General features: G+C 39.8%; 1 protein-coding gene across 1 annotated transcript; it reads left to right on the forward strand.

Moving 5' to 3' along the window:
• The first annotated feature begins 13193 nt into the window (after nt 1–13193).
• Nucleotides 13194–14321, forward strand: LOC106855628 (inositol 1,4,5-trisphosphate receptor-interacting protein-like 1). The gene has a single exon (XM_014880467.2). It carries the CDS (start codon nt 13212–13214, stop codon nt 14319–14321), a length of 1110 nt encoding a protein of 369 aa, XP_014735953.2. The 5' UTR covers nt 13194–13211.
• The last annotated feature ends 10442 nt before the right edge of the window (nt 14322–24763 follow it).

Here is a 24763-nt window from a genome sequence, read left to right on the forward strand (position 1 = left end):
ATGATAAAAGATAAAAAATGAAATGCTGAAGTTTGTATTTTGCAAAGAAATGAAGTGAGTTGAGTGGCTGCCACATGAAACTAGGAAAATACTGTGTTTTCTTAAAAGCAGAATTCACTTGCCTCTCCGTAAATGAGGGAATGCCAGTCTATATGAATAGTACCTGCATATATAATTTTCTAATTATTCCATATAATGCAAGATGGAAATAAACTTTAAAAAAACAGGATTTTTTTTTTCCTATCTCAGCATCAATAAACTGTGCTCTGGTCCTATGAAATGGTACTTCTGTGTTTGTTCACTTAATTATTTTTAGAGATAAGAAAATGAAAAATGCCTTGGTCACTGCACTCGCTAAAAGCAGATTAGATCATATTTCCTCTCAGTTAAACTCATCCTTTTCCTTTTTCTCCAGAAATCTGCAAACAGACAAAAGGCACATTTATAAGCAAGGAATACTTTCCTACAGAGTTAAGGTGTTAGCCAACTCCAGCTATTATATAGAAGAGGTAAAAGTAGAAGCAGTTTCTGAAATAAGAGCTTTGGGCTTCTTAAAGTTCTCAAATCAAAAGTTGTGATCCAACAACTTCAGCAACAACTTTAATTCATGGGGTATGTTCCTAGTTCTTATGAAAGACTTCTTAGCATTTGCAATTTCAAGTATGAAGTGCCTTGGTTTGGCACAAATCTCTTGCAAATCGTACAGTTGCCTACTTACTAGGTGGGTACCCACTAAGTGCTAACCTGCTGGTTACAATATGCTCCTGGGAAGCAGTAATTTCAATCTCTTCACTGTCCAAGCTGTAGGTTAAATTACTCTTAAAGAGAAGATTGGTGCAGTGGGACGTGGAACAATCCGTTGTACCAAAAGGAAATATGTCTTAAAAAAGGAAAGAGAACTTATGAGGTATCAGCTTTTTCTTTTTCCCCAAGGCTCTTTATTCAATTCACATGCAACTATCGTTTGACTGAAAACAAAACGAGTTCCTTCTCACACAATGCAGAATGACAAGGAGTAGCTGCAGTCACAGTTGCAGTAGCTATTGCCCATTCTACTGCACTGAATCTTGCATTACTGTCACATAACAGCTCAGATTCAACCAGGCAAGAAAAATATCTTTCCCTAATAGTACGGCCAACATAATGCTTACTGCACATATCTCCTTTTGACTGGATTAGTAGCTACAATTTATCAATGAAAAAATATATTAGGCTTGGTGTTTTTGACTATGCCAGTTTAAAAATGTAGCTTTTGCTTCACTACTGTATCACTCCTGCTTTATATCAGTGAAATTCTATTACAGAAAATGAGCGTATGCCAGCATAAAATTAGAACAACACAATGATGAAACAGCCTCAACTTTCAGAAAAAAATAGGTAAAGGTAACAAGGAAGTAATAGGTAAAGGAACAAGCTGTAAACCTTCCCAGCATGCAAAATTCCTCTGAAAATTTCTTTAGACTGCCTGGATCACCAATTCAGTTTAAATGTAGATTCCTTGTTATTGAATCATTATGGAGTGTAGACATTTACAGCATGGTACCACTTTCACTGAGGCTGAATTGCAATAAATACTATAATAAAACTGCTCTCAGATCGTTTTTTTGGCCAAATGTTAAATTCGGAGGTAACTTTAAAAACTCATTATTCCAAGTGAACAAGCTGGATAGGGCTCAGGAGAAACACTTACCAAAGAATCTCAGTAAAAATTAGACTTCCAAATCCATTTTTAAAGATGACAGAAAAAAACGATTCAAGAGCCTAAAGCTTTGGGGTTTAGGGTCTTCTGTGCTAGAGTGTCATCTGATAGAGATAATAGAGTGTTTTGGAAAGTTTTACCATAGTAAAAAAAAATTACTGTCCTAGAGACAGAAACTCAGAGCAAAGGCTCAGTAGGAGAGCAGGAGCCTCCAATTTGTGACCTTCAGGGATCAGCATACAAGGCATGTTGTATTTTCCCACCTCACAACCAAGGGATGCACGTGAATATGGGGTTATAGATGGACAATCTTCCTCAAGATTTGGACTTGAACAATTTAATTCCATTTCATTTCACTCCTTTCATTCAGGCAATTAAACCATCCGCAGACCTTTCAGCCAAATTTGATCTAACGATCCTTGGTATTTTTACATTGCACATTAAGCATTCATACGCAAACTGACTTCTACCCTCTAAAAACAGAAGCGTGCCTGTTGTCTCCCAGAAGTTAAGCCTGTGTTTTAATACGTCTGGAGAGGTGCAGTAAACCACCCCAGACCCTGTGTAGAGCTGGATCTGCAGCTGCAATGTAACCTGTGATTGGGGTAATTTGAATATATTATGAAGTATTCATTACCGTGAATACGGAAGTGTAACTCACATCTACAGCTACAGCGTGGCCAGCGTCTTAGAGATGAAAAGTAATATTCTTCAGTATCACCTCTGGGAGTTTTCTAGTGTCCCCTTCTTATTATTGAAAAATAATTGCTGAAAGCACATTATGTTATAGTGTTTGGACAATAGAACCAGCAATACTATTTTGGTACCAACTTTTAAAAGAGTGTTTCCTTAGAAAATCTAGATGTGACACCTAAGTTCTCCAAGGATTTGGCTGTTTTAAACAAATTCAATACACTATTTTAAGGTTTTGTGCTAATGATTTTGATGTATTGTTACACACGCTCAGTGTGTTTGACTACAGCAGGGATTAAATAAATTGTGTTTTAAGGATTTAAGGTTGAGAGGAAAGGATTTGGCTATGTAAATTGAGGTCTAGAAGGTCCTTGGTTCATTACACCTGTCTTTGGGGTCGTGTATCACCTTCACTCTTTGAGAAGACTGCTATGTATATTTTCAAATATATAGGATTAGATAAAAGATCACTAGAGTTATTAATCAGTTATTAAATTAGCTTTGAAATGAAATCTAGAAAACAAACTTGCCTGTTTTTTAGAGTCTAGAGCAACAGTTAACATAAACAGAAAAGGAAAAGAAAAGAATTACTATGGACTCAGTGCAAATAATTGAATTTTCACAATCTTTTTTGGTAATGGATATACACAGAAGCTTCAGAGCAAAGGTATTAAGAATTAGATTAACATATAAAAGAACATAAATAAATATAAAACATATCTGGTCATAAATACACTTGGCAGAAAAAGATGACACAGGGGCCTTCTAACAGGGCCCTCCTCAAGTCTTATTTTCATTATTTTAGGGGGATGTCTGACTTGGTTGCAACTTTTTTACAAGATTGAATTCCAAAGGCATAAAGTGCATTAAATATTTCAATTACACTTTCCTAGAAAAATATTTATAAATTACATTTCTTAATAATATGAAAAACCTAACAGTCAAAAATTAATGTATTGTCTCCTTTGAATATCAACCAATAATACTGCAATAACCTTGTTGCAGAAAAATCTCCATTTTAAAGCACTGAAACTTGATTGTGTGAAATCTGACTGAACAAAAGATAGTCCAAAGAGAAAGAACAAAAAAATATATCTGATGCTTAGTTAATAACAAACAACATTCTTTAAAATTCATGTTACCTTTCTGCATCACAATCTTCAGACTCCTTAAAAAACCTTAGTTTTATTTCATCTCCTCAAATTTTAAGTCTTGGATTAATCAAGCAACAAAAAAGAAAGAAACATTTTACACATAGTCACAGCAACCAAAAATAATTTTTGTGTTATTTAATTCCACATTAATACTAGCATAGAACAGTTTGGACAGAAGACAGTGTAAGATTGTCATGGTACTTTGAACAACTGTGGTTTACTGACACCTTCTTCTGTCCTCACACATATGGAAAATATATGATTAACCAAACATACTAATCATAAAGGATTACCTAAGGAACCACTTAATTTCTGAATTTATATTTAGATGGATATACTTGACTAAACAGAAATCATAGATAACAGTTTGGTTGGATGTTTCTTCATTAGTATTTCAATAATATCCATATATCCAATATGCAAATGCTAATTGTATCAGTTTACCAGCATCTGAAGATTTTTATTGTATTAGTACATTAGCACGATCCTTGACTGAAAGAATCAAGAGACATACACAACAGACTGTGACATGAGTCAAAGAAAGAAAGAGTAGGTCAGGAAGTATGATTGATACAATATATAAAATAGCTGAAATAATATACTATAGTCCGAGATATTATGGAAGTACTAACTAGAGTCTATAATTTGGTTTGCTTGTTCTTCAGTCCTGTCCATAAATATAAACATATTTAGCTAAGAATTACATTGGACAAAGACTTAAATTGGCCACTATTAGGTAAGGCCCAGGCTGGAAGCAGATGAATTTTGTGGCATACAACCATAACTACTGGACTATGAACTGGTCACTAGAAAAGCCATAGAATAGAAAGGTGATGTGGCAGACTGAAAACTATAGAGCAAGTTACGATAAACCCAAAGGAATAGTGAAAAAAAAGATTTTCAAATTATTGAAGAAGGAAGTAAACCCAACAATTTCTCAGGTCTTAAATGTGCATAAAATTACCAGCTACTTGAGCGTAGCTTTGCCATGCAGTTGCTACATGAAGAGCCTTGGAATCTGGGCCTCTTTTAAATGTGCCAATACATATCCTGCAGGAAATCATCTTCTGACCTGTAATCCTACAACAATAAAACACTCATTTGCTTTTCTCAATGAATAAGGAGCAGCAAAGGCCACAGAGCTGACACACACTCAAGTCCACATAATAGCAATCTGGCATCTCTCACTCTTCATCCTGATCAGCATGGGAGTGCAGTAATGTTACATGTGTCCTCAAATACAACCATACTGGTGTTTTTTATATAAATGAAAGTAAAGAAGATACCAGGTGTAAGTAATGTATCCTTATTTGGTATTTCTCATTGGATGAATGTCACTATTCATAATTGATTCAGACTGGAATTTCATTATCAAGTTAAAGTGTATAGGAAATGTATGTTAATCTTTTCTCTCAGTGGAATGCAAAATATGAAGTCATAAATGATCCTCATGTTTAATAAATAGTTATAGTTATTACACATGATAGGAGTCCAGATTGCACCATTCTTCCTCTTAATGCATGATATCTTCATTTTCAAGTGGCTGTACTGAAATTATTATTGCTACATGGAGAAAAAGTTATGGCTCAAAATCAAGAAGAATAAAAAATATTTCATTTGGGTTTTGGACAATAACCATAATACCTCATATTATAATGTAGTAACACTTTATCCTCTCCATCAACAACTTGGGTGCACATATCAAAAGATTGAAATGCAAGGTTATACAAGGTGTGGATTATATTCAGAGTGCTTGCACATTCCTCCATAGATGCCCTTAGAAAGATCATCCAGGTATGTAATTTTCAAGTATTTGAAGCTGTTGGTAAGAGTTAGGTTTAATGGCAGCAATGAGCTATTTCTTTTGCCTTTTTTAGTATCTAAAACTTAAGCTTTTAAATTCTTGTACTATTAGACACTATAACCTTTTAAAAGTCTTCTCTCCATTTTTCTTTTTGCCATTTTATATGCACTCTTCTTCATGCCTTATTGTGCTTAACATTCTTTCAAACATTATTTTTCATCCACAGAATAAGATGAGTCTGAAAGGACTTTTGCTGTCATCTATCCATTTCATCCTTCCTGTGTCATGTTGCTTCTTTTAATTTGCTTGGTCCAAAATCATCTCCAATAGATGAGTAGCTATTTCACCTTGAATACCTCTGGAGGCAGTGACTCTCTAAATTCCTTTGGCAGTTTATTTCTTTGTCTATCTGTTTTGATAGTTTCAAAGATTTTTATACTATTTAACCTACATTTTCCTTGCAACAGCTCAAATTTATTACTCTGTCTTGGGTGACTAATGAGAATAATTTCCCTTGTCCCTTCACATATCTGTAGAGAGCTATCACGCTTTTCTTAAGTCTTCTTTTCTTTAGACTGAACAGCCAACTTATCTTATTAACCTTTTTTTACCCTCACGGATCTTTCTTTCCAAACCTTCTATCATTTTCTTGATCTCTCTTTTCTTCATTTTATGTCCCATTGCTCAAATGATAAAAGGAGAAGACAAAAGCCAAGAAAAACTGTAGGCAAGCTTTTGAAAACAAAGCACAAAATAAGAATTTGTTTTAATTCATACTCAAAAAATACAAGTACAAAGAGTAAAATATCCAACTGAAAATCACCACTGGGGGGCTGATGTGTGCACACATGCAGGCTGTGTGTGTAATTGTATGACTGTTCAAATCCTTTGGAAAATAGTGTGACTGCTTGTCAAGATCTAAAGCAAAAGGACTGAGATTTCAAAACAGAAATACAGACTCAAACAATCCCTTGCCTATTGAAATAATTTGTCCTTGCCTCAGCTGCAGGTCTCGTTTGATTTTTTTTTTTTAAGCAATAGTTTGATGCTTTTGCTTCACAGTACTACAAAACAAAACAAAGGGAACATTTAAAAGTAGAGAAGAACTAATTTAGTCTTGTTTAACTTAGGATATTAGAACAATGAAGCTCTGCTACTGGTCAATCTTTAAAAAGACCAGAGCTGCATTACCAGGTCAGAACAAAAAAACATGGTGGTATCCCTGGCACTGGCCAGCAGGAGGTGAATCTATAACATAAGAAGCAGAATATGTTGTACTGACAAAGTCTGAGCAATAAATATTTTAGCTTAGAAGATTTTAGTTTACAATGGATTTATTGTTCAGTTTGACCTCTGTAGTTGGTTTGTTCCTTGTTTCATTGAGCTCATCCTTCTCACTCTTTTGTGCAAGACCTACTTCCACAGAAACTCTGCTGGGATGTTACAAATCAGTTTCAATTAAAAACATTACCATTGATGATGTTCAGCTTGCCAAGAGAGATGATAAGTACCAATTTGAATTAGCATGTTTCACTACCGAAACAAAGACAAGTTTTCCGTGACACAAACTGGGTGAGAAATCAGACACATTGTAGTTCTTATTTGGTTTAAGATTACTTGGGAGAATTCATTTTCCTCTCCCCTCCCTTCCTCCTCCAGCCTCTTTCAGTGCCCAGATGAGTCTCGTGTCAAGAAGAAAGTCTCATGACAGAAGAAACCACAGTGTTATCACTACAGGGGACTCGTCTAAAAAGTAATTAAACCACTCAACCAGAGCTCTTATTACCATTTTCCTTCACAACTTGATCCACAAAACACAAAGAGTGAACTCAAATCTTAAACAACAGAATAAACATCTCATAATGCTGTTACATTCTTATGCTAGATATTATTCCATTTATATCTAAGGTACGTCTGAGGAAAAACTGCTATTTGAGGATCAACTATCTTACTGCAGGAGTCATTGAAAACCACTGGATCACTGCAATAATTTTCTCTTCAAATGCACTGTGATACTGGCACAGTCTTACAGTAGATTTTTCAAGTGACATCAGTGACAGTGAGACTGTGCTCTGGTGCTTAAGGGCTAGAATGAACTCTGCCCAATGAAGACAGCGGTTCCATTCACTCAAATAGCTATGGCTTTCTAGGTGCCCCTCGTCTTTTCCAGGACTGTTAATGGCAGGTACATTATAATAGAAATTTCAAATATCCTTTTTGAAACATAAAGTATGAAACACACATACCTACACACTCACACATACAAATAATTATATAATAGTATTCATTGATGTAGCATGAGGAGAAAAACCTGATCTGAGTTATTAAATGATAGAGTCCACTTTGAAAGGGGAATTCAAACTGTACAGTTGTAATTGTGTTTCATGTGGTAATACATAGCACTTCTTACAATCTCTGAGTTAGCTGCTAACATGGTCACTGGGATGGAATATGATGGATGAGATAAAATGTTTTGAATTTATAATTCAAAGTGTAAACAAATTCAAACTTATTACTCCATGTTAAGGAATATTAGGGCTGACATTTCTGTTATATTAAAGCCATTCAAAAAGGAAATTTTTTCTGTTTCTGATTCTAACTCAAGAAATATTTTTCTCATGCTCTTCATTGCATCCTGATGGAAACCTCAAAGAGGTTTCATTTGCCATGGGCATTTTTATCTGTGTCAGTTGGGTACCCAGACAGTTGTGCTGGGTGAGGAGTTGTGCTCTTCCTGCGCTCACCTCTATTCGTCCCTCCTCGTCCCCGTGTGCTGAGCAGAGCTAACAGCTGGGTAGCCCTGTCCCGACAGGACAAACGTGGGGTTCCCACTCCTTTTCCTTTGATTTTATTACTGTCTAATGGAAATATACTAAGGTTGGCAAAGTCCTTTATGATACTTAGATACTGATTTATGCAAAGAGTTAATGAAGGAAATTAACGAATGAAGGAAATGTGTGTTCTGAACAAACAAGCCGCCCTTGGCTCCAGAGAACTGGCTCTTTTTTACGTTTGCTGGGTTTTCCATCAAACAGGATGGAATCACAAAGCAATTGGGAAGGGGACCAGCGAGAAGGACTGTGGGGTGTTTAACTCAGGGCACATGAAACAATCAAACTATCAGATGTGTTTTATAAGAAAATTCTAGGGAATGAGAGTGATTCCATTTTGAAGACTGAAAACTGGCATTGCTCTCCCACAACTTTAGAAGCAACAGAGTTGAAGGTAATTTTTCCTTTTCAAATATGGGAGTATAAGTTGAGAGTACAGTCTGCTATGCTATGGCAGTCTTCAGCTGAGAGGTAGTTCTTGGGGTAGTTAATTTTCACTGATCTCACATTAAGGAAACAATCAACTCAGTTACTGAGCCCTAGGTCTATGAGACATTCCCAAAAATTTCCTTAAGCCTGCACCTGAACTGTTTCTGACTAAACAGAAACTTGGCACATCACGGGCTTTGACCTCGGAACCAGTATAAAGAATGTACTGGATTGTCTCTTTTTCTATGTATGCACGTCCCATCAAACCACTTCACAGATATCATTGTCTGTAGTAATTATAAAAGTGCTGTCCTCAAATGATGGGCTGCTTATTCACTTCACAATAAGTCTCGTCATTTCTACCTTCAAACTTTGTCATAAATTGGATCATTTTGTGTTGGAGAAATTACTAGTGACAAATTTGACATATAATACAATTGTTGAATCTGTCTTCCAAAAGTGAGCTCAAGTTGCTTGGATATTATTCATATATATTTGTAAATTGATTGAATTATTTTTCTTCAGAGGTTGTTTGTTTACACTTATTTATAATGAATTCCCTTCCACCCATATGTCACCTGAAAGGAACCTCAAAATAAGTGCTTTCTGCGACTTTGAGATCCTTTTGTAATGCCAGAGTGGTGAATGGAGGCCTTAAGGTAAATGACAAAAAAGTGCTACCTCTATTTGCTGTTCATCATTCACTATTTCTTATTTGTATTGTGTGACTTGTCAAAGCATTGTTTCTTTTTGATGAATGAGGAATTAGAAGGTTTGAAGCAGGAGAATAACAAAAGTGTTGAGTAAATAAAGCACTTCTCTTTTGTCACTCACCCTAAACAGGAGGTGGAAATTGGCATGTTCAAAGTAAGTGCTAAACCAGAAAGAAGCAGCAGGGTAGCCCATACAACAAAGCAGAAATTGAGACATACTTTACATCAACTCCTGAAAGACAAGTGATGAGGAAAGCTGTGCCCAACACTTGGGATAAATGAGAGACAGAACTGAAGTAATCAGGAATGAATGAGTCCCATAATTACTATGGTTAACAATCCATTCTGTTCTCTTTCTCCCTTGGTCATACATTTTAAGTGAAAAGCTGGAAATCTGGAACCAGAGGAGACAGAGTTTTACCCTGTACTGGAAGAAAAGAAGATTCATTCTCATTCCTTGCCCCTATTGGAATGAAAATGGATCCTTAACACTGCACTGATGACAAGAGTACTGAAGAGTGAAAATTTGAATAGCTCTACTGCTTTCATTATAGCAAGAATAAGACTTTTTTGTCTTCTGCTGGAAAAAAGTCCTGAAGTAGAACTCGAAACAAAAAACCAAAAGCTTAAACCTCAAATTGCCTCTTTCTGCTAAAACATCTTACGAGTATTTGCCATTTGTAAAACAAAAAGACATCAAAAAGATCTCTAACAAAAATAAATTAACAATGACTTCAAACATAAAAAAAATTTCTTTTTTCACTTTTCCAGGAAAGTCATTTCAGGTTTAAGTTGTACCCAAAAGGCTTGCAATTTTATCAATAGGAGAGGAAGCTATACTGAAGAGATAAAATTTTCATCCATTCTGTACCTCTATATAATGGATTTATTTATAGAACTTTTATGAGAGAATAACACAGTCTATATCACAACAGTCATAGTTTCATAATAGACATAAGGCCTTCAAAAATCATAGTACTCCAGAGTTCTTGGAAGATAACAATGACTATCACTACTCTTCACTTTAGAGGACTTGTTAACTTTTTGTCTCATTCTTTTTTGGCTGTTATCTCAAAGGAGATCAAAATACTTTTGGAACTCATGATGCATAGCAACATTTCTGATAAACACAGTTTCCTTAGAACACCCATACATAGGTTTCAAGTGATAAATAATAAATTACCTGCCTCAGCAAAATACCTAAAAAAGTGGTTTTCTTCAGTGGATTTAAATAAGAAGAAAATGGAATTTTCCGGTTGTAGTCTGAAGCAGTTCTGTCTAAACTGTAACAAAATCTCCACAGTCATGCAACCGTACTATTTTATTTTGTGCTAAAATCATAGTAAGTTCAACACTCTTTAAGCACAAACATCTACTGATACCTTCCTCAAAATATCTGAGAGGATTGCTTTACCTCTTTGATCCCACATTTGCGATATGATATCCATTTAAAACGCTACAATGTAATCAGCTCACTCTCCCCACACCAGTCCTGTAAAAAAAACCCCAAAAAACAGATGAAGATACAGAGATAAAGTTGTCACCCTCAGACCTTGTTCTACATTGGTGTCAAAATATTTTTGTAGCAATCAAAGCAAAATCAGACTTTCTTTTCAGTTACAGAATGAGTTTTTTTATGTCCTTATTAATGCAATGTTCCCTTTATTTCACATCCTGAGCTCATGACTCACTACCAGTTGGGAGTTTCATCTCTGCAGCTGTGCTTGCATTAGTTTTATCTTCTAAGATGATCTAGCTGAGGTAACAACTCTTTGATTTAGAACCTCTATATTAGAAGAAAGAGTATACTGATGGTCTCAAATGTAGTTCTTCATCTCCCCTTCATAATTGCCAGTGTTCTAGGGTCTGCAGAAATTCATCCAAACAGTGTTCTACACTGGTGTTTTAGTGTATGAACACTCAGCTACTTTAGCATTTGCAATTCAATCTAGGTCTCTCCCACCCCATGAAATGCACCAGGCTGGGGGAAGAGGGGCTGGAAACCGGCAAGGAGCCAATGGCATGCCAGCTTCTGTCAGAACCAGTGAGGCCAGCAGGAGCAGAGCAGGGATTGTCCTCTCCCACAGGGCAGCACTGAGGCTGTACCTCAAATCCTGCATTCACTTTTGGTCCCCGTCCAATAAAAAAGACATGGAGGTGCTTGAGTGTGTTCACAGAAGGGAAATGGAGCTGGGGAATGGTCGGGAGCACAGCTCCGATGAAGAAGGGTTGATGGACGTGGGAGTGTTCAGCACAGAGAAAAAGCCATTCTGGGGGGACCCTGTAGTTCTCTAGAGCTCCCTGAAGGGAGGTTGCAGGCAGGTCAGAGTCATTATATTCTCCCAGGAAACCAGCAATAGGAGCAGAAGAAATTATCACAAGTTGCACCACAGGAGCTTTCGATTGGATGTCCAGGAAATATTCTTTGTAGAAAAGGGATAGCAAGCTTGGGAAGAGGCTGCCCAGGGAAATGGCTGAGTCAGCACTCTCAGAGGGATTTCAAAGTCATGTGGATGTGGCACTGGGGCACCCGGATGATTGGTGCAGTAGGCAGTGTTAAGTGTCGTTTGGACTGTGTGATCGTCAGGGTCTTTTCCAAACGGAGTGACTGGGAGATTTAACTGCAGATCAGTGTGGAGTCAAGGCTTAAATTCAATGATCCTCAAGGGGCCCTTCCAAAATGGATATTGATGAGATTGCCTATGCAGGGCAGCTGATAAGAAAGACAAAAAGAAGACCAAGGGAAGTTCTTTGATGAAGATTCACTCAACATCTGCCTTAGCAAATATACCAGGGCCCCTCTGACTGGCTGAGCTGGGTTTGGGAAAAAGGGTGGAGTTTGCCTTGTTGTAGTCTACTGTGACATGTGTGACATCATGGGGAACATGTCACAATGGGGGCAGCTCTAAAAGGCCCCAGCAGGTAACACTGGCCCTGTCTTGCTCGGGCAAGTGGTGAATGCACATGTGGTGGGGAGGTCAGGCTGGGGACAAGGGCCAGGGCAGAAATGTAGCTCCAGGGGCTGGCTTCTCCCCCTGCATACAGGGACAGCCCCTGATGAGACAGCCTTGGGCAGGGCACCGTGCTGCTGCTGCTGCTGCTGCGGCTGCTGCTGCTGCTGCTGCTGCTTCTGGGGCAGTGGGACAGGCGTCGCTGCTTGCCCACTGTGTGGGGCCCTGTTCTTCCTGCCCCCAGAGCCCTGGCATTGCTGTCCCTGCTGTCGCCAGTGGCAGCTGCGTCCCTCCCAGCGCCACTCAAGGCCTTCTCTCCATCCTCCTGCAGACCATGGATACCTGGGTCTTGTGGTTCTTGCTCTTGCAAAGTGTACTCCAGTACCCACAGCGTGTGGGGGATGGCTTGGACGAGGTGACACATCTGAGAATGGAGGCGAGTGCCAAGCTGCAGGAAGAGGAGAAGATTCGTCTGGAGCTGGAGGTGGAACAGCTGGCCCTGAAGCAGGATGTCTGGGCTTGGGGAGACCTGCTCTGCTCTGCCTTGCAGCTCTGGCAGCTCTGGGCTGGTGCTGGGCTCCTGCTGCTTCTCTTGGCCCTGTGTTATGGGTGCAGGAAAAGGAGCTCAAGGAGAGCGGAGCATCAAGAAGCAAATGATGGTGCAAATGGAGAGATCAGAAATGTGGATGCAAATGAAGAAGGTGCTGTAAATGAAGAAGTTGATGTTGGAAATGAAGGAGAAGAAGGTGAAGACAACGGTGTGAATGGGGAGGAAAACAACAATGACGCTGGCAATGCCCAGGAAGTTGACAACGTTGCAGCAAACGAAGAAGGTGATGTTGGCAACGAGGTTGGCAATGAGGTTGCAATTGCAGCAAACAACAATGATGTTGGAAATGAAGTTAACTTCCATGATCACGCTGATAACATTGGAAGAATGGCAATGGAGCACATCCAGTGGCCTGTGCAGGACCTGCAGAGAGGGTGTGACTGGACAAATCTCCTCATGGAAAATTATGCATTTTACTTTCAACGTGTCTTGTCCGACAGCTTCTATCCAGTCCTGAAACGAGCCATTGGGGTGGGCAGTGCCTTTGAAGGTTGGAGTCCCCGTGAGCAGGACGTTGTGTACCAGGTGCTGGTACCCATGACTCCTCCTCGAGGGCACAGCTTCCACCTGGAGCTGGAGAGTGCAGGGCAGATGCACGTCAGGAACTTCCGCATCCGCGTGCAGCAGGAGTGCACCTGCGGCACAGGGCGGCGGGGTAAGAACAGGCTGTGCTTCCTGCACCACCCCAAGGAGGAGCTGAGGAGCAAGCAGGATCCCAGCCTCGTTGACACGCTGTGCACCGACTCCTACCTGGACGTGCACAAAACTGCCCGCTGGTTCTACCAGCTGGTGAGAGCGGTCTGGCCGGCTTTGCTTCAGGCCGACGAGTGGCATTTAGTGCCGCTGCCCTCCAGACGCTCCTGCCAATTCAAGGTGACCAAAGGCACAGAAAGCTTCCACATTGAGATCCTCTTTGGGGTGCGGCAAGGCGACTCAGACGTCTTTGTAAGCAGCCAGCCTAGGGAAGCCTACACGTCAAGGACAGTCTGGCCGGAGACCTACGCCGTGGCAGAGATGAAGTTCTTCAAGTACATTGCCAGGCGGGCCCCTCGTGACAGCTTGCACCTCAAATGCCTGCAGTTCTTCATCCGCCTGCAGCTGGGCTTAGGCTTTTCCACCTATGCCACCAAGACCATTTTCATGCACCTCCTGAGCATCATACCTGCGCATGAGTGGCGCAGGAGACATTTTGTGAGGCGGCTGCTGGACATCAGCGAGAGCCTGCGCACATGTGTGCAAGCGAGATGCCTCAGTCACTTCATTGTGGGCAACCGGAGGCTTCCTTTGGAGATCCGTTTGCCCCCAGATGTCCTCATGGCCAGCCCATGCAATCTCTTCCATGACCTGGAGATGGATCCCGTTGCCCACTCCCAGGCCATGAGTCAGTACGTGGATCTGCACCGGTGGCTCAAACGGATCCTTAACAATGAGCAGTGAGAGAGGCTCCCGTGAATAGACCTGCGCTTGTGGGTCTCACACTTGGCAACCGAGAACAACCTGCCAGTGCATGGGAGAAGAGGGCAGAATGTGGGATCCAGAGAGGGAAGGACAAACGCTGGCTAGCAGCACTGTGCCAGCAGCAGCAGCAGCTGAAGGCTTGTGTCAACTGTCTCCCCAGCACTGCATCCAGAGATGACCACGTTGGCTACAAAGACTGAGGAGCACGCAAAAATAAGTACTGTTATTCCTTTTCCTGCTCTCTGCGCTCTGTGTGGTGAATCTACAGCCCTGGGAGAATTTGACACAGAGCTGAGTGTGCAGGACACACAGAAGGCACCGCTCAATCGGCTGTGGCAATTGCTGCCACACCTTTCCTCTGGACCCAAATGCACCCAGGGAGTCCAAGCTGATGGAGCTGAAGAAGCCATGGCCAGGGAATGAGTGAGAGAGAGTGCCATTACCAGCAGGACTGTGGCTGCCCCCTCTCTTTCTTAGAGTCCATTTTCCCTCACCGAGCTTCACCGGGTGCAAAGCTGCAGATGGCAAAATCCCAGAGGAGGGAATGTTTGAAAGGACTGGTGTTGGGATCATGTGGTCCAGGGCTGCTCCAGCAGCGTCTTCCTGCTGTGCATTGCAAGGGGTTGTGTTCAGATGGTTCCTCACTCTCTCTCCGGTGAGGGAGAGTCCACAATCTCTGGGCAGTGCCCGGGATCATTCATCGGACAGTGTTTCTGCTTGTCCCCAGAAGGGAAACGTTTAGGTCAGCATTGTACCAACGGTGTTGGAGCTGACCTGAAAGTTTTATAGATAAGAATCTTGATTTTTGTTTCCTAGATATGTATATCTAGTGTATTGATAAGATATGCCCTAAGCTTTCTCCCTGATCATATGGAAGAGTTAAATAGAATAAAACAAAACAATATACTAACATAATATCAAGGATACAAAATAAGAAATTATTATATCATAATACAAATTGATTATAAAGAGTCATACTCGTAGTCAGTTTTAAATAATTCAAAGTAGTGTATATTTCATATCTCTATCAACCGTGAGCCATATTAATGTTCTTAGTGCATTTATATCTCGAAATATTTTCATAAAATAGCTGCTTTGCTCGTAGTTCAATAAAGTACAATATTCCAAAATCTGGATTGTGCAGAACTTGATTGATCTCAGCCAGACCTATGGTGTTGGTAAATCTGACAAGTTGTGAGTCTGAGCTTGTGCACGGTGTCCTTGAAGTCAGCCCAAGGTTCCAGGGCTGAAGGGGTTCTAATCAGAAATTCGGCCCAGCTGCCCCCAGCCCCTGGGATCAAAGAGCGGGGCTTGGAAGGGTCCTTAAAAATCATCTTGTTCCAGCCCTGCTGCCCAGGACAGGGACAGCTTCCACTAGGCCCGGTTGCTCCAAGCCCCGTCCAACCTGGCCCCTGTGATCACTGCCAGGGCTGGGGCAGCCCCAGCCGCTGTGGGCAGCGAGGGCCAGGGCCTCAGCGGCCTCAGAGCCAAGAATTTCTTCCACATCTGCAGCCTGAGGCCACCCTGTGTCAGTGCGAAGCCACTGGGCCTGGTGCTGTCCCTGCAGGCCCTTGTACACAGCCCCTGGGCAGGCGTGTGCTGGGCCCGTGCAGGGACTGAAAGGCTGTGGGAAGGTGCCCCCTCAGAAGGCCTTGGAGAGCCCTGGGCCCAGCAGTGGCACCATGAGGGCAGCAAGCAGGGCCTGGCGTGGCCGTCGGGGCGGGAGGGCACAGGGCGGGCGCTGAGGCCGTGCCAGCTGCAGCTGGGGGCTCTGGAGTGCGGCGGGCAGAGAGAGAGCCGGGGGAGACGGGTGCAGCAGCGAGGCCACGCACTTCTTGATGTGTTAGAGACCAGAGAAGAGCTTGAGAATGGTCCCTGCAGGAGCAGGGTGTCTCCAAAAGTTCAAGCACAACAGAAGAAGCCCAGCACACATTGACCTAGCAGCCGTTTTGCCACGTGCCTTCATTTGTCTTGGATCTCCTAGGGAATTGAGGCTTTGCCCAAAGTGGGACCTTGCTGAAGACAAAGGCTGAGGAAGGGCCCTCACTTGTGCTGCTAGTGCCATGGAAAGCCCCAGAAGGAGAGGGCGTTTCTTGGGTGCAGGGATCCCATCTTCAGAGTCTGGCCTTCAGGTTAGCAAAATCCTCACGGACATGCTGGCACATGGGCACAATCACACACTTCAAAAAGAGTGAGTTGAGGCCTGTGTGTGCATAGCAAGTGCTTTTCTGCAATGAAAGAGAGCTTTAGAGCTGGTGTCTGTCACAGCAAGTTTTTGGACAAGTCTCTATACAGCTGTTCAATTCACTTTCAGTATTCTGATGAAAATAGATCTAAGAAATTTGGGATCCCAAGCATTATTAAAAGTATGCAAAAAAATGAGAGCTATTCACATGCAAAAATGCTCACAGGAGATTCCAAGACAATGAACAATGGACAGGTTCCTCACCCCACCATGCTTCGTTCTACTAAAAGGAGATGTCTCTCCTTTCTGGAAGAGAAAGTCCCCTTTCCCCGTCCCTGGCAATGATGTAACAGGGTATCATAATGTCATGGCCATGCCCTTCCCACTGATGTGAGTCAGAACCATGACACCCTCCTTCTTCTTTCTTAGCTTTTATTGCTGACCAGATGTCATGTGATATGGCATATTCTTTTGGTCAGGTTAGGTCAGCTGCCCAGGCTATGTCCCTTCTCAAGACCTTGCCAAGCCTCAGCTGCTGATGGGGGAGGAATGCTGGTGAGGCAGCACTGATGCTATGCCAGCACTGCTCAGTGGCACCCAAAACAATGCTGTGTTATCAATACTTTCCTAGCAAAGCATAGCACTGTGAGGGTTGCTATGGGGAAAATAAATTCCATTTCAGCCAGAATCTATACATTGATTCAGGAGGATCATTGAGTGGCAAAAAATTCTAATACTGAAAAAATCCCAAAACCATAGTGAGGAGTTAAAGAACCACCCACACATACACACATACATTCGTGGAAAACCAACTCGGAATAAATAGCTTTTGTGATAGAGCTACAATAAAATAACATTTGAGACTTTTAGCTTTTTTTAAGTCATTTTATTGAAACTGGATCAGAAGGATGGGGTATTAAAATTTTTCTGTGTAAACAGTTGTTCTCTATTGTTTATACAAACCACAATGAATGTCAGAAATCAGTCTGAAAAATGAGTAAAACTCATTTCAGAAGGAAATGCAACTGACATATAGACCTGTGGTATAAGGTCAAGAGAACTATTGTTTGTTGCCTCCAGACTAAAGAAAATCCCTAGTTCCAGCTGAATAAGTGGTCAGACTTCTGCTTAGTGTTCTTGTGCTGAAATGAACTAATCACACATGTATAGGTGAAGAAGTGGCAATACAATAACAAAGAACATATACCCATCAAATGAAACAAAAGTATTTGGGCAATATTTATGCAAAATATCTATTTCTAGAAAAATAATTGTTCTTGTAACTGAAATGCCAGCTCTGAAGAATAAAGATTTCATCTTTTCAAACTTTCACGAGTAGCTGATCAGTACCTACTTAGGCTAGGTTTGCTGACAAATCCTTTTAGAGTTAAATTTATTTGCTATTTCTATAAAGGTCTACTTGACCTGCACACAAGATAGAGCAGGAGGTAGATGTATGCATGTAAATACATGCTAAAGAATCTCTTTCCAGTGAGAATTACAGCCCATATGGTAAAGAAACTTGGTGTTCTTTGCTAAAACCATTATTTAGAAAGGAATAATTGGCACTTGTTATAAAAGCATGGTCTGAATGTGCTGAAAAAGATGTAAACACAGGCAGGAGTTTTGTGAGTTTTCCACATTTGCTCTAAAATGCTTTTGAGCTGCTCTGAAAAGTATTTTAGTCTCCTTCCTTGGCCTGTCTTCTGAGAGTGCCAGTCGGGGCACCAATTAGTGCCTTTTTGGCAGTGCTTTCATGTGACTTGCACACTTCTCTAGAAGGCTTGGTGCTAAGATGGAAGAAATAGGTTTAATAAGGATAGAGACAGAAGCTGAATGGAATGCAAGCGCCTTCTTTTAAATGTCAGCAGCTCAGCTAGTGTTGACCCACATGGATATCTAGGGTAAGCACCTGTCACGGTTGTTACTACCCTACAGCTAATTACCAAAGCTTAGATTTCTATTTTTTCAGGTTCTAGATTACAAACATTGCTTTTCATTTACCCACGCATATTCTCCTTTCAGCACTGTAAATCTACTTCTATGCCAAATAGTGCAAAACACAGTTAAAAACAGTGTGAGGAACACCCTTCCTTTTATCTGACTTCATTTACTTCCCACCTCTAAATTTAATCTTTCTCCTGAAAGAGGACAGGAGGATGATTTTTGCTGAAATTGAATTCAGTGTCTCCTTCATTTCACAATTTAATTACTACTCACATGATTTAATAGAGACAGGATGCATAAAACTGATTTATTACATTATTATTCTGTTGTGATTATAAAAGATGTGGGTATATTCCTGAAAATTTAAGGTAAGCGTGGATATCACCTCCTTTACTGAGTGTGACAAACACAGAGATTTTGTTTCAACAGTGAAATGCTGCTCCATGATTGTATTTCCTAGCCTAGTGTTTTACCCAGCCTGTGATATTTTGCCGTAATATTTCCAGCCTATTATTTGCAGCACAGTATTCATGGAGTTAAAGCCAATACAAGACCTGCACATTAAACGATTAACTCTTGATGAAAGCATAATGCAACAAATTAATAAAAGTATAGGGGTACCATGCCAAGATGTTGGTGGTCTCAGTCAAGTTGCTGATACGTGAGTTTCCACATTAAATAACACCACCAGCGACCACACTGTTACAAACCCTATCTGAGATGAAAGAGATTTAATAAATGTGGGGGAAGTTACCCTGAGAGTAGGATAAAACACTATTTTCAAGGAATTAGAGGAGAGAATTCTCCACTACTGTTGTTATTATGTAAATATAGACAGGGCTGGAATCTGTAGGACAGTCAGCTTGGCACTTTTTCTGCACCTTTCCTGAGTTCTGAATTGAGCTTATTATTTTTAAATCATATATATATGGCTAAGATTTCCCTTCAGAACATTTTACTCATAGTATTTTGCAAACATAAGAGAGACAAGAGAAGCCAAGTTACTTTGTCTTGGTATAAATCAAGAATATTAGTGAAGAAATTGTAAAATAAGAGGGGAGCAAGAGTTTTTAAGAAACAAAACTCATCAAAAAGTGGGTAACTTCTACAATTTTGATTGTTAGAAGTATACTAAGAAAGGAGAGTATGAGGCATAAAATGTGAAAAATTTATCAAAAATATTAGGGGCAAAAGTTATCAGGTAAAATAGAAACCTATATGAAAAATAGCAGAAGATTTAGAATAGCATTTCCATGTTAAACAGTAGAATGTTTAAGAGCTATTTAGTTTCTCAATCTTTATAATTATTGGAATTATTTATATAGTTAGAAAGGTATGCCAGCACTATCTGTCTACAGACAAGATCACCTGAAATACTAACTGACAAGAAGTAAAAATTTTGCTACAAAAAGGCAGAAAAAAAATCGAGACTTTCCCATTGTCTTTCCAAGTTACTATTCTCTTATTAGAGATACGGTGATGCTTGAACTCTTCCTGGCAACTGCACAGCATGAAAGATTCAACACTGCTCAGGACTGCAAAATTTTAAAACTCCCAAAATTGTTTTTACCACTGATTTACAATATGGATTCACAATTAATCAGTTACTGTTACAGAAAGTACAAAAAGTAAAATCAGATGGAGTTCTCCAAGTTCTTGCTCATGCAATGGGCCGCTCGGGTAAACCAGATTAGCCTGCCTTGTTTTAAGCCATTTTGGTTCAAAGCTGTGATGGATAAGGACACATTACGGACCTGTTTATTGTCCATCTGTGATTATTAATGATAAAGGCATAATAAGTAAATTACTCATGCTGTGAAAATGATCTTGATAATGGCAATTACCTCAAATTAAATGGAAGTACTAAGAGTATAATTCTGACAATAAATAATTTTCAGTTTTTCTGGTCATATAAGCAGAGAAAAATTAAAGGAAAGAAAAAATTAAAGAAAAAAAATTTTTTCAGAAAAAATGAAGGCATTTATATTTGCCTGATAAGAAAATTAAATTTAGAACAAAATAGTAATATCCTCAGTATTTAGCCTCCTTTTTCTTCATTAATATTTTTAAAAATTTCCCCCAGAATATTTTATTTTAAAAAATACTATCTAAATAAGTATACTATATATACTAGAATAAAAATATTCTTGAAAATTTTTCAAAATCTTGTCAAAATTATTAGAAACTTGCATTCAGGAAACAAAGGACCTCAAATCTTGAGGAACAAACATCCCACGCTTAACAGTTCCTATAGTTATATTCCCTCACCATGGGAGACTTTAGAGGATCTTTTTGTAGTATTTCATCAAGTTTGATCATATGGTGTCTGTAACTACGATCCAAAATGCCTGGGCTTTTGAATGCTTCCCCCCATGCTGTTGTGAAATTTAAATGCGTTCTGTAATGCTGTTGGTCTTTCACCTGTATGTCCTCATTAAAAGTCCCTTGCACCTGTGCACCACACAAAGTTGGATGCAGAAAACTTCCAAAGAGTAACACCAAAAACCCCTGTGCTGAGATTCACTTGTTTTCTAAGCTGTTATTGATAAAATGATAGCTTGAAGTGAGATAAAAGGATATGGAGAGAGGTCTACTCAATGGCAGAGAATGATTTCACCTCTAAGGCAATGCTTTCCATGATAGCAACGAACTTGTTTTGAAAAAGAAAGTATGTTATGACTGATAAACAGATATTATTGATTCTTCATTATTACTTTCAGAATTTCAGAAACCTTCATTATGAATCCAGATAGTTACATTAGGCACAGTTAAAAATACACGAAGAGATATGGAGGAAATTCACAGAGTTCAGCCTAACGAGTTTAATTATATGGATAAATTAGGAATCACAGCCTAGAAAAATCGACACTTGTTTGCTCTTTCAGGTGACAACACATCCCTCAGCAGACCCCACTTATACAGTCAATGGGTTCTATGTGCCAGTTCTCCAAACTCAAGAGCCTCACTCTAAAGTTAGTGAGGCTGCACATGGGTTCAGAGGCGTGTATTTGTTACCATTTAACAAAAGTGTAAGGCTTAGCAACACATGCCAGCTAGCACTAGGTTTTACTTCTGTTTATAACTGGCAATACCTGACGAAGTAAATCTAGAATTAGAAATATGCTTTGCTCAGAAGATCTGTGCATCTTTCCCTTATTTCCCCGTGCATCTTTTCCCATTATTTCCCAAAAAATAATCTCTTTCTGAGATTATTTTTAGCAGGGAAATTATGCCTTTACTAGAACAATTTATTGGAAAACGTTGATCTAAATTCGAGAAAGTGAGACAATGAGCAGATGCAATTAATCACACAAGAGAAGGAGAGACTTAAAGTATCTCGCTGTCTCATTACATGCACAGTTTTATTGTACTGAAATACAAACACAGAGTGACATATTTGCTGCAGATAGGACTTCCAAAGACTGTCTAAGGCACATGACTTTCAGTAAGCCCAGGATAGTCCAACATCCTCAAACACCTTTAAAAACTCAAGATTAAACAAACTAGTAAGCATCATTTGAAGGAGAAATTCTGATTCTACCATCTATAAAGCACTCGCCTTTGGACTGTGCAGAAGGGAGCCACTGTCACTAGGAGGTTGATCTCTGTCAGGGGTACATACAGTGGAGCTGTGAACAGAGTCAGAATAAGCAGGGAATACAGTGGCCTACAACAGAGATACCTGGGGTTTTGATTGTAAACCAAGGAAAGCCACCTTTGTTGCATTAATGAGTTAACATACTAGGGCTATTGATTTATATTCACTTTAGCACTCATTTTAGCCCTGGTTTGCAACCAGAAACAGCTACTCTTTCAAAGAGAACTCAGTCCTGTTTTCCTTTGTGTGCAAGTGCAAAATGTCACTTGCAAATAGATAGATGAAGTAGTTTTTGATCACTCGAGTAGGCTTTGGGACATATGTATATATTATCACTAGTGCAAGGAGGTGACAATGCTCAGAACTTACACAGGGCAGCGCTCTGGGGCTCTGGGGTTTGCCCTTCTCTCAGACAGATGACTCGCAAAAATATATTTTTGAGTACATTTTGGATTTTTTCTAAATGTGTGTCTGGGCAGTATTTTACAGTGACATGCAAGCTTACCCTTTTTTTCCCCCCTCCAAGCAAATATAAGCCCATTCTGCAATATTACAATCTGGCCAGAAAACATGCAGCCTGTTCACATGGGCCTGAGCCTAAACCAACATAAATTCCTAACAGGATCTGATAGTTCACAACCAACACCAGGCCAGCAGAATCTGTACAATTGCAATGTTACAGCTGGCACCCGTTTGATCCACACAGAGCTCACACAGTCAAAGCCTGTATCTGCCTCACAAACATTATGTTGGCAGAGCCTGAGAGACTCAGACAGCAGTTGAATGATGTAGCCAATTCATCTCTCAGGTAGCTAATATTAAATAAAAAATGCTGCAGTCACATGACAGAAAATGCTTCTTCCTCACTCTGTCAGCTGTGTGAGTATAAACTCACTTTGTCATCTCATAGTTCAAAACACTTGGGTACATACATGCAGGCTTTTTGCTGGATCACGAGACTTCTGCCTTCCCACAGCAACAATAAACCTGATATAAAAGGATAAAAATGGCAAACACTGAGTTTCATGTCCTTTGAGTAATCTGTCAAAACAATTCTAAATTCACTTCTGAATTGGTTCAAATTTCTGATGCTGGACAATCCAATACAACCCAACACAATCCACTGTTCAGTATTTTAGATTGCAAAGTCTTTTTTCACCCTCAGGTTGAGGTTTTACAAAGGGTATCAGTATTCTCCTAATTCTTCAACAGGTGAAGTCACTAGAAATTTTACTACTAAAATCACAGCAGATAGCTTTTACAAATTCTGATCTATTTCCTCTTAATACGCTAGATTCAAGCCCCATACAAAATTAAGTATTCTATAAAAGGCTGCATTTTGAATAACAAGCAACAAACATGTATATAATCAAAAAGCTGAACCAACAGAAAAGTGCATTAACTTTTCCAAATAAACTATAATTTAGTCCTTATTTGCTACATTTAATGTAATAGAGTGAACCTATACAGAAGGTAAGATATCTGACCACCAGTAATAGTGCTAACTTCACTGGTTTAGAGAACTCTGTTCCTCAACATTGCATTGAGGACGCTAGGTCCCTCAAAATTATGTCTACAGCCACTGGCACAGGTGTGTAGAGACATCTAAGCTAAAAAGAAGGGCACATCTTAAATCCATCTCATCTTTGGGGCTTCCTTCCTTTATTCAAAGCCCTTGCTAGACAGCATTTCATCTTCTGGAGGCTAGCACCTAAACCTAGAGAAAGTGATTCTTTCTTCTAACAGGGTGGTGACAGTGCAGCATCCTTCCCTGACATGTGATAGTTCAGTGGTGAGTGTGGGACGTCAGAGACTACTGAATTCGGACTTTTCTACTGTCTGAGAAGACTAAGACCTCACCTCACCACTGCACAGACTATCCTGGTGTGAAAGAGACATTTTCAGATAATTTTGGTTCAGTCTGAAAGAATACATGAATATTCTCTGGTAGTTTGAAACAGGCTAGTGGTGAATGAGCACAAAGCAATTGTCTGCATAAAGGCCTCCCTGAGAAGCAAAGTCCCAAGTTATGCTTCCTGCTGCATTTACATTTTCTGGTTTTGTACATTCTGCACTAAACAGCATCTGAAAAGAATCACCAATCACACAGATGTTTTAAAATGTACTCATTTTTCTTTCTCTGGTCACAGTTTAATAAATCTGTCACCACAGTTTGTAAGTGCTCATTCTATTTCTTTAGTTTCATTCTCTCTATTCATGTTCTTTTTCACATATGTATAGTAATCTCTTGAATACACCACTGGCAGTTAATCTACAAATATTTTCTCTGGGGAAAAAATTATTAAGAATTTCTGTTTCCTTTCAGAAGGGTTTTTTCTTGCTTTGCTTTTCTTTTCTTTAGGTATGTACAGGGATCTCTTTCACAGTTTTTCAAAATCCTATTTGCTTTCCAATATAATGTCATGGGTTTGATTGTATCTTGCAACATCAAAGCCTACAAAGCAGGTTACAGGGAAAAGGATTTGCCTTCTTGGAGTGCTTCCCAGAAGACAAAACAAAATTCTCACATCCACTGTCTGATGTTCTAAATTTCCTACCTGCCATCATTAAATGCGTCAGTGTCAGGATGTAAATGAGATCCTGTGGATCTAGCTACTGAATCTGAAAACAAACAAACAAACAAACAAAACCAAATAAAAAATAAAGCATATATAACAGAATATATGTTTT

This window comes from Sturnus vulgaris, chromosome 4 (assembly GCF_052056855.1).
Source record: "Sturnus vulgaris isolate bStuVul1 chromosome 4, bStuVul1.hap1, whole genome shotgun sequence".
NCBI lineage: Eukaryota > Metazoa > Chordata > Aves > Passeriformes > Sturnidae > Sturnus > Sturnus vulgaris.

Coding starts and splice junctions, on each gene's coding strand:
- LOC106855628 (XM_014880467.2), top strand. CDS start 13,212: ATGGCAATGGAGCACATCCAGTGGCCTGTGCAGGACCTGCAGAGAGGG.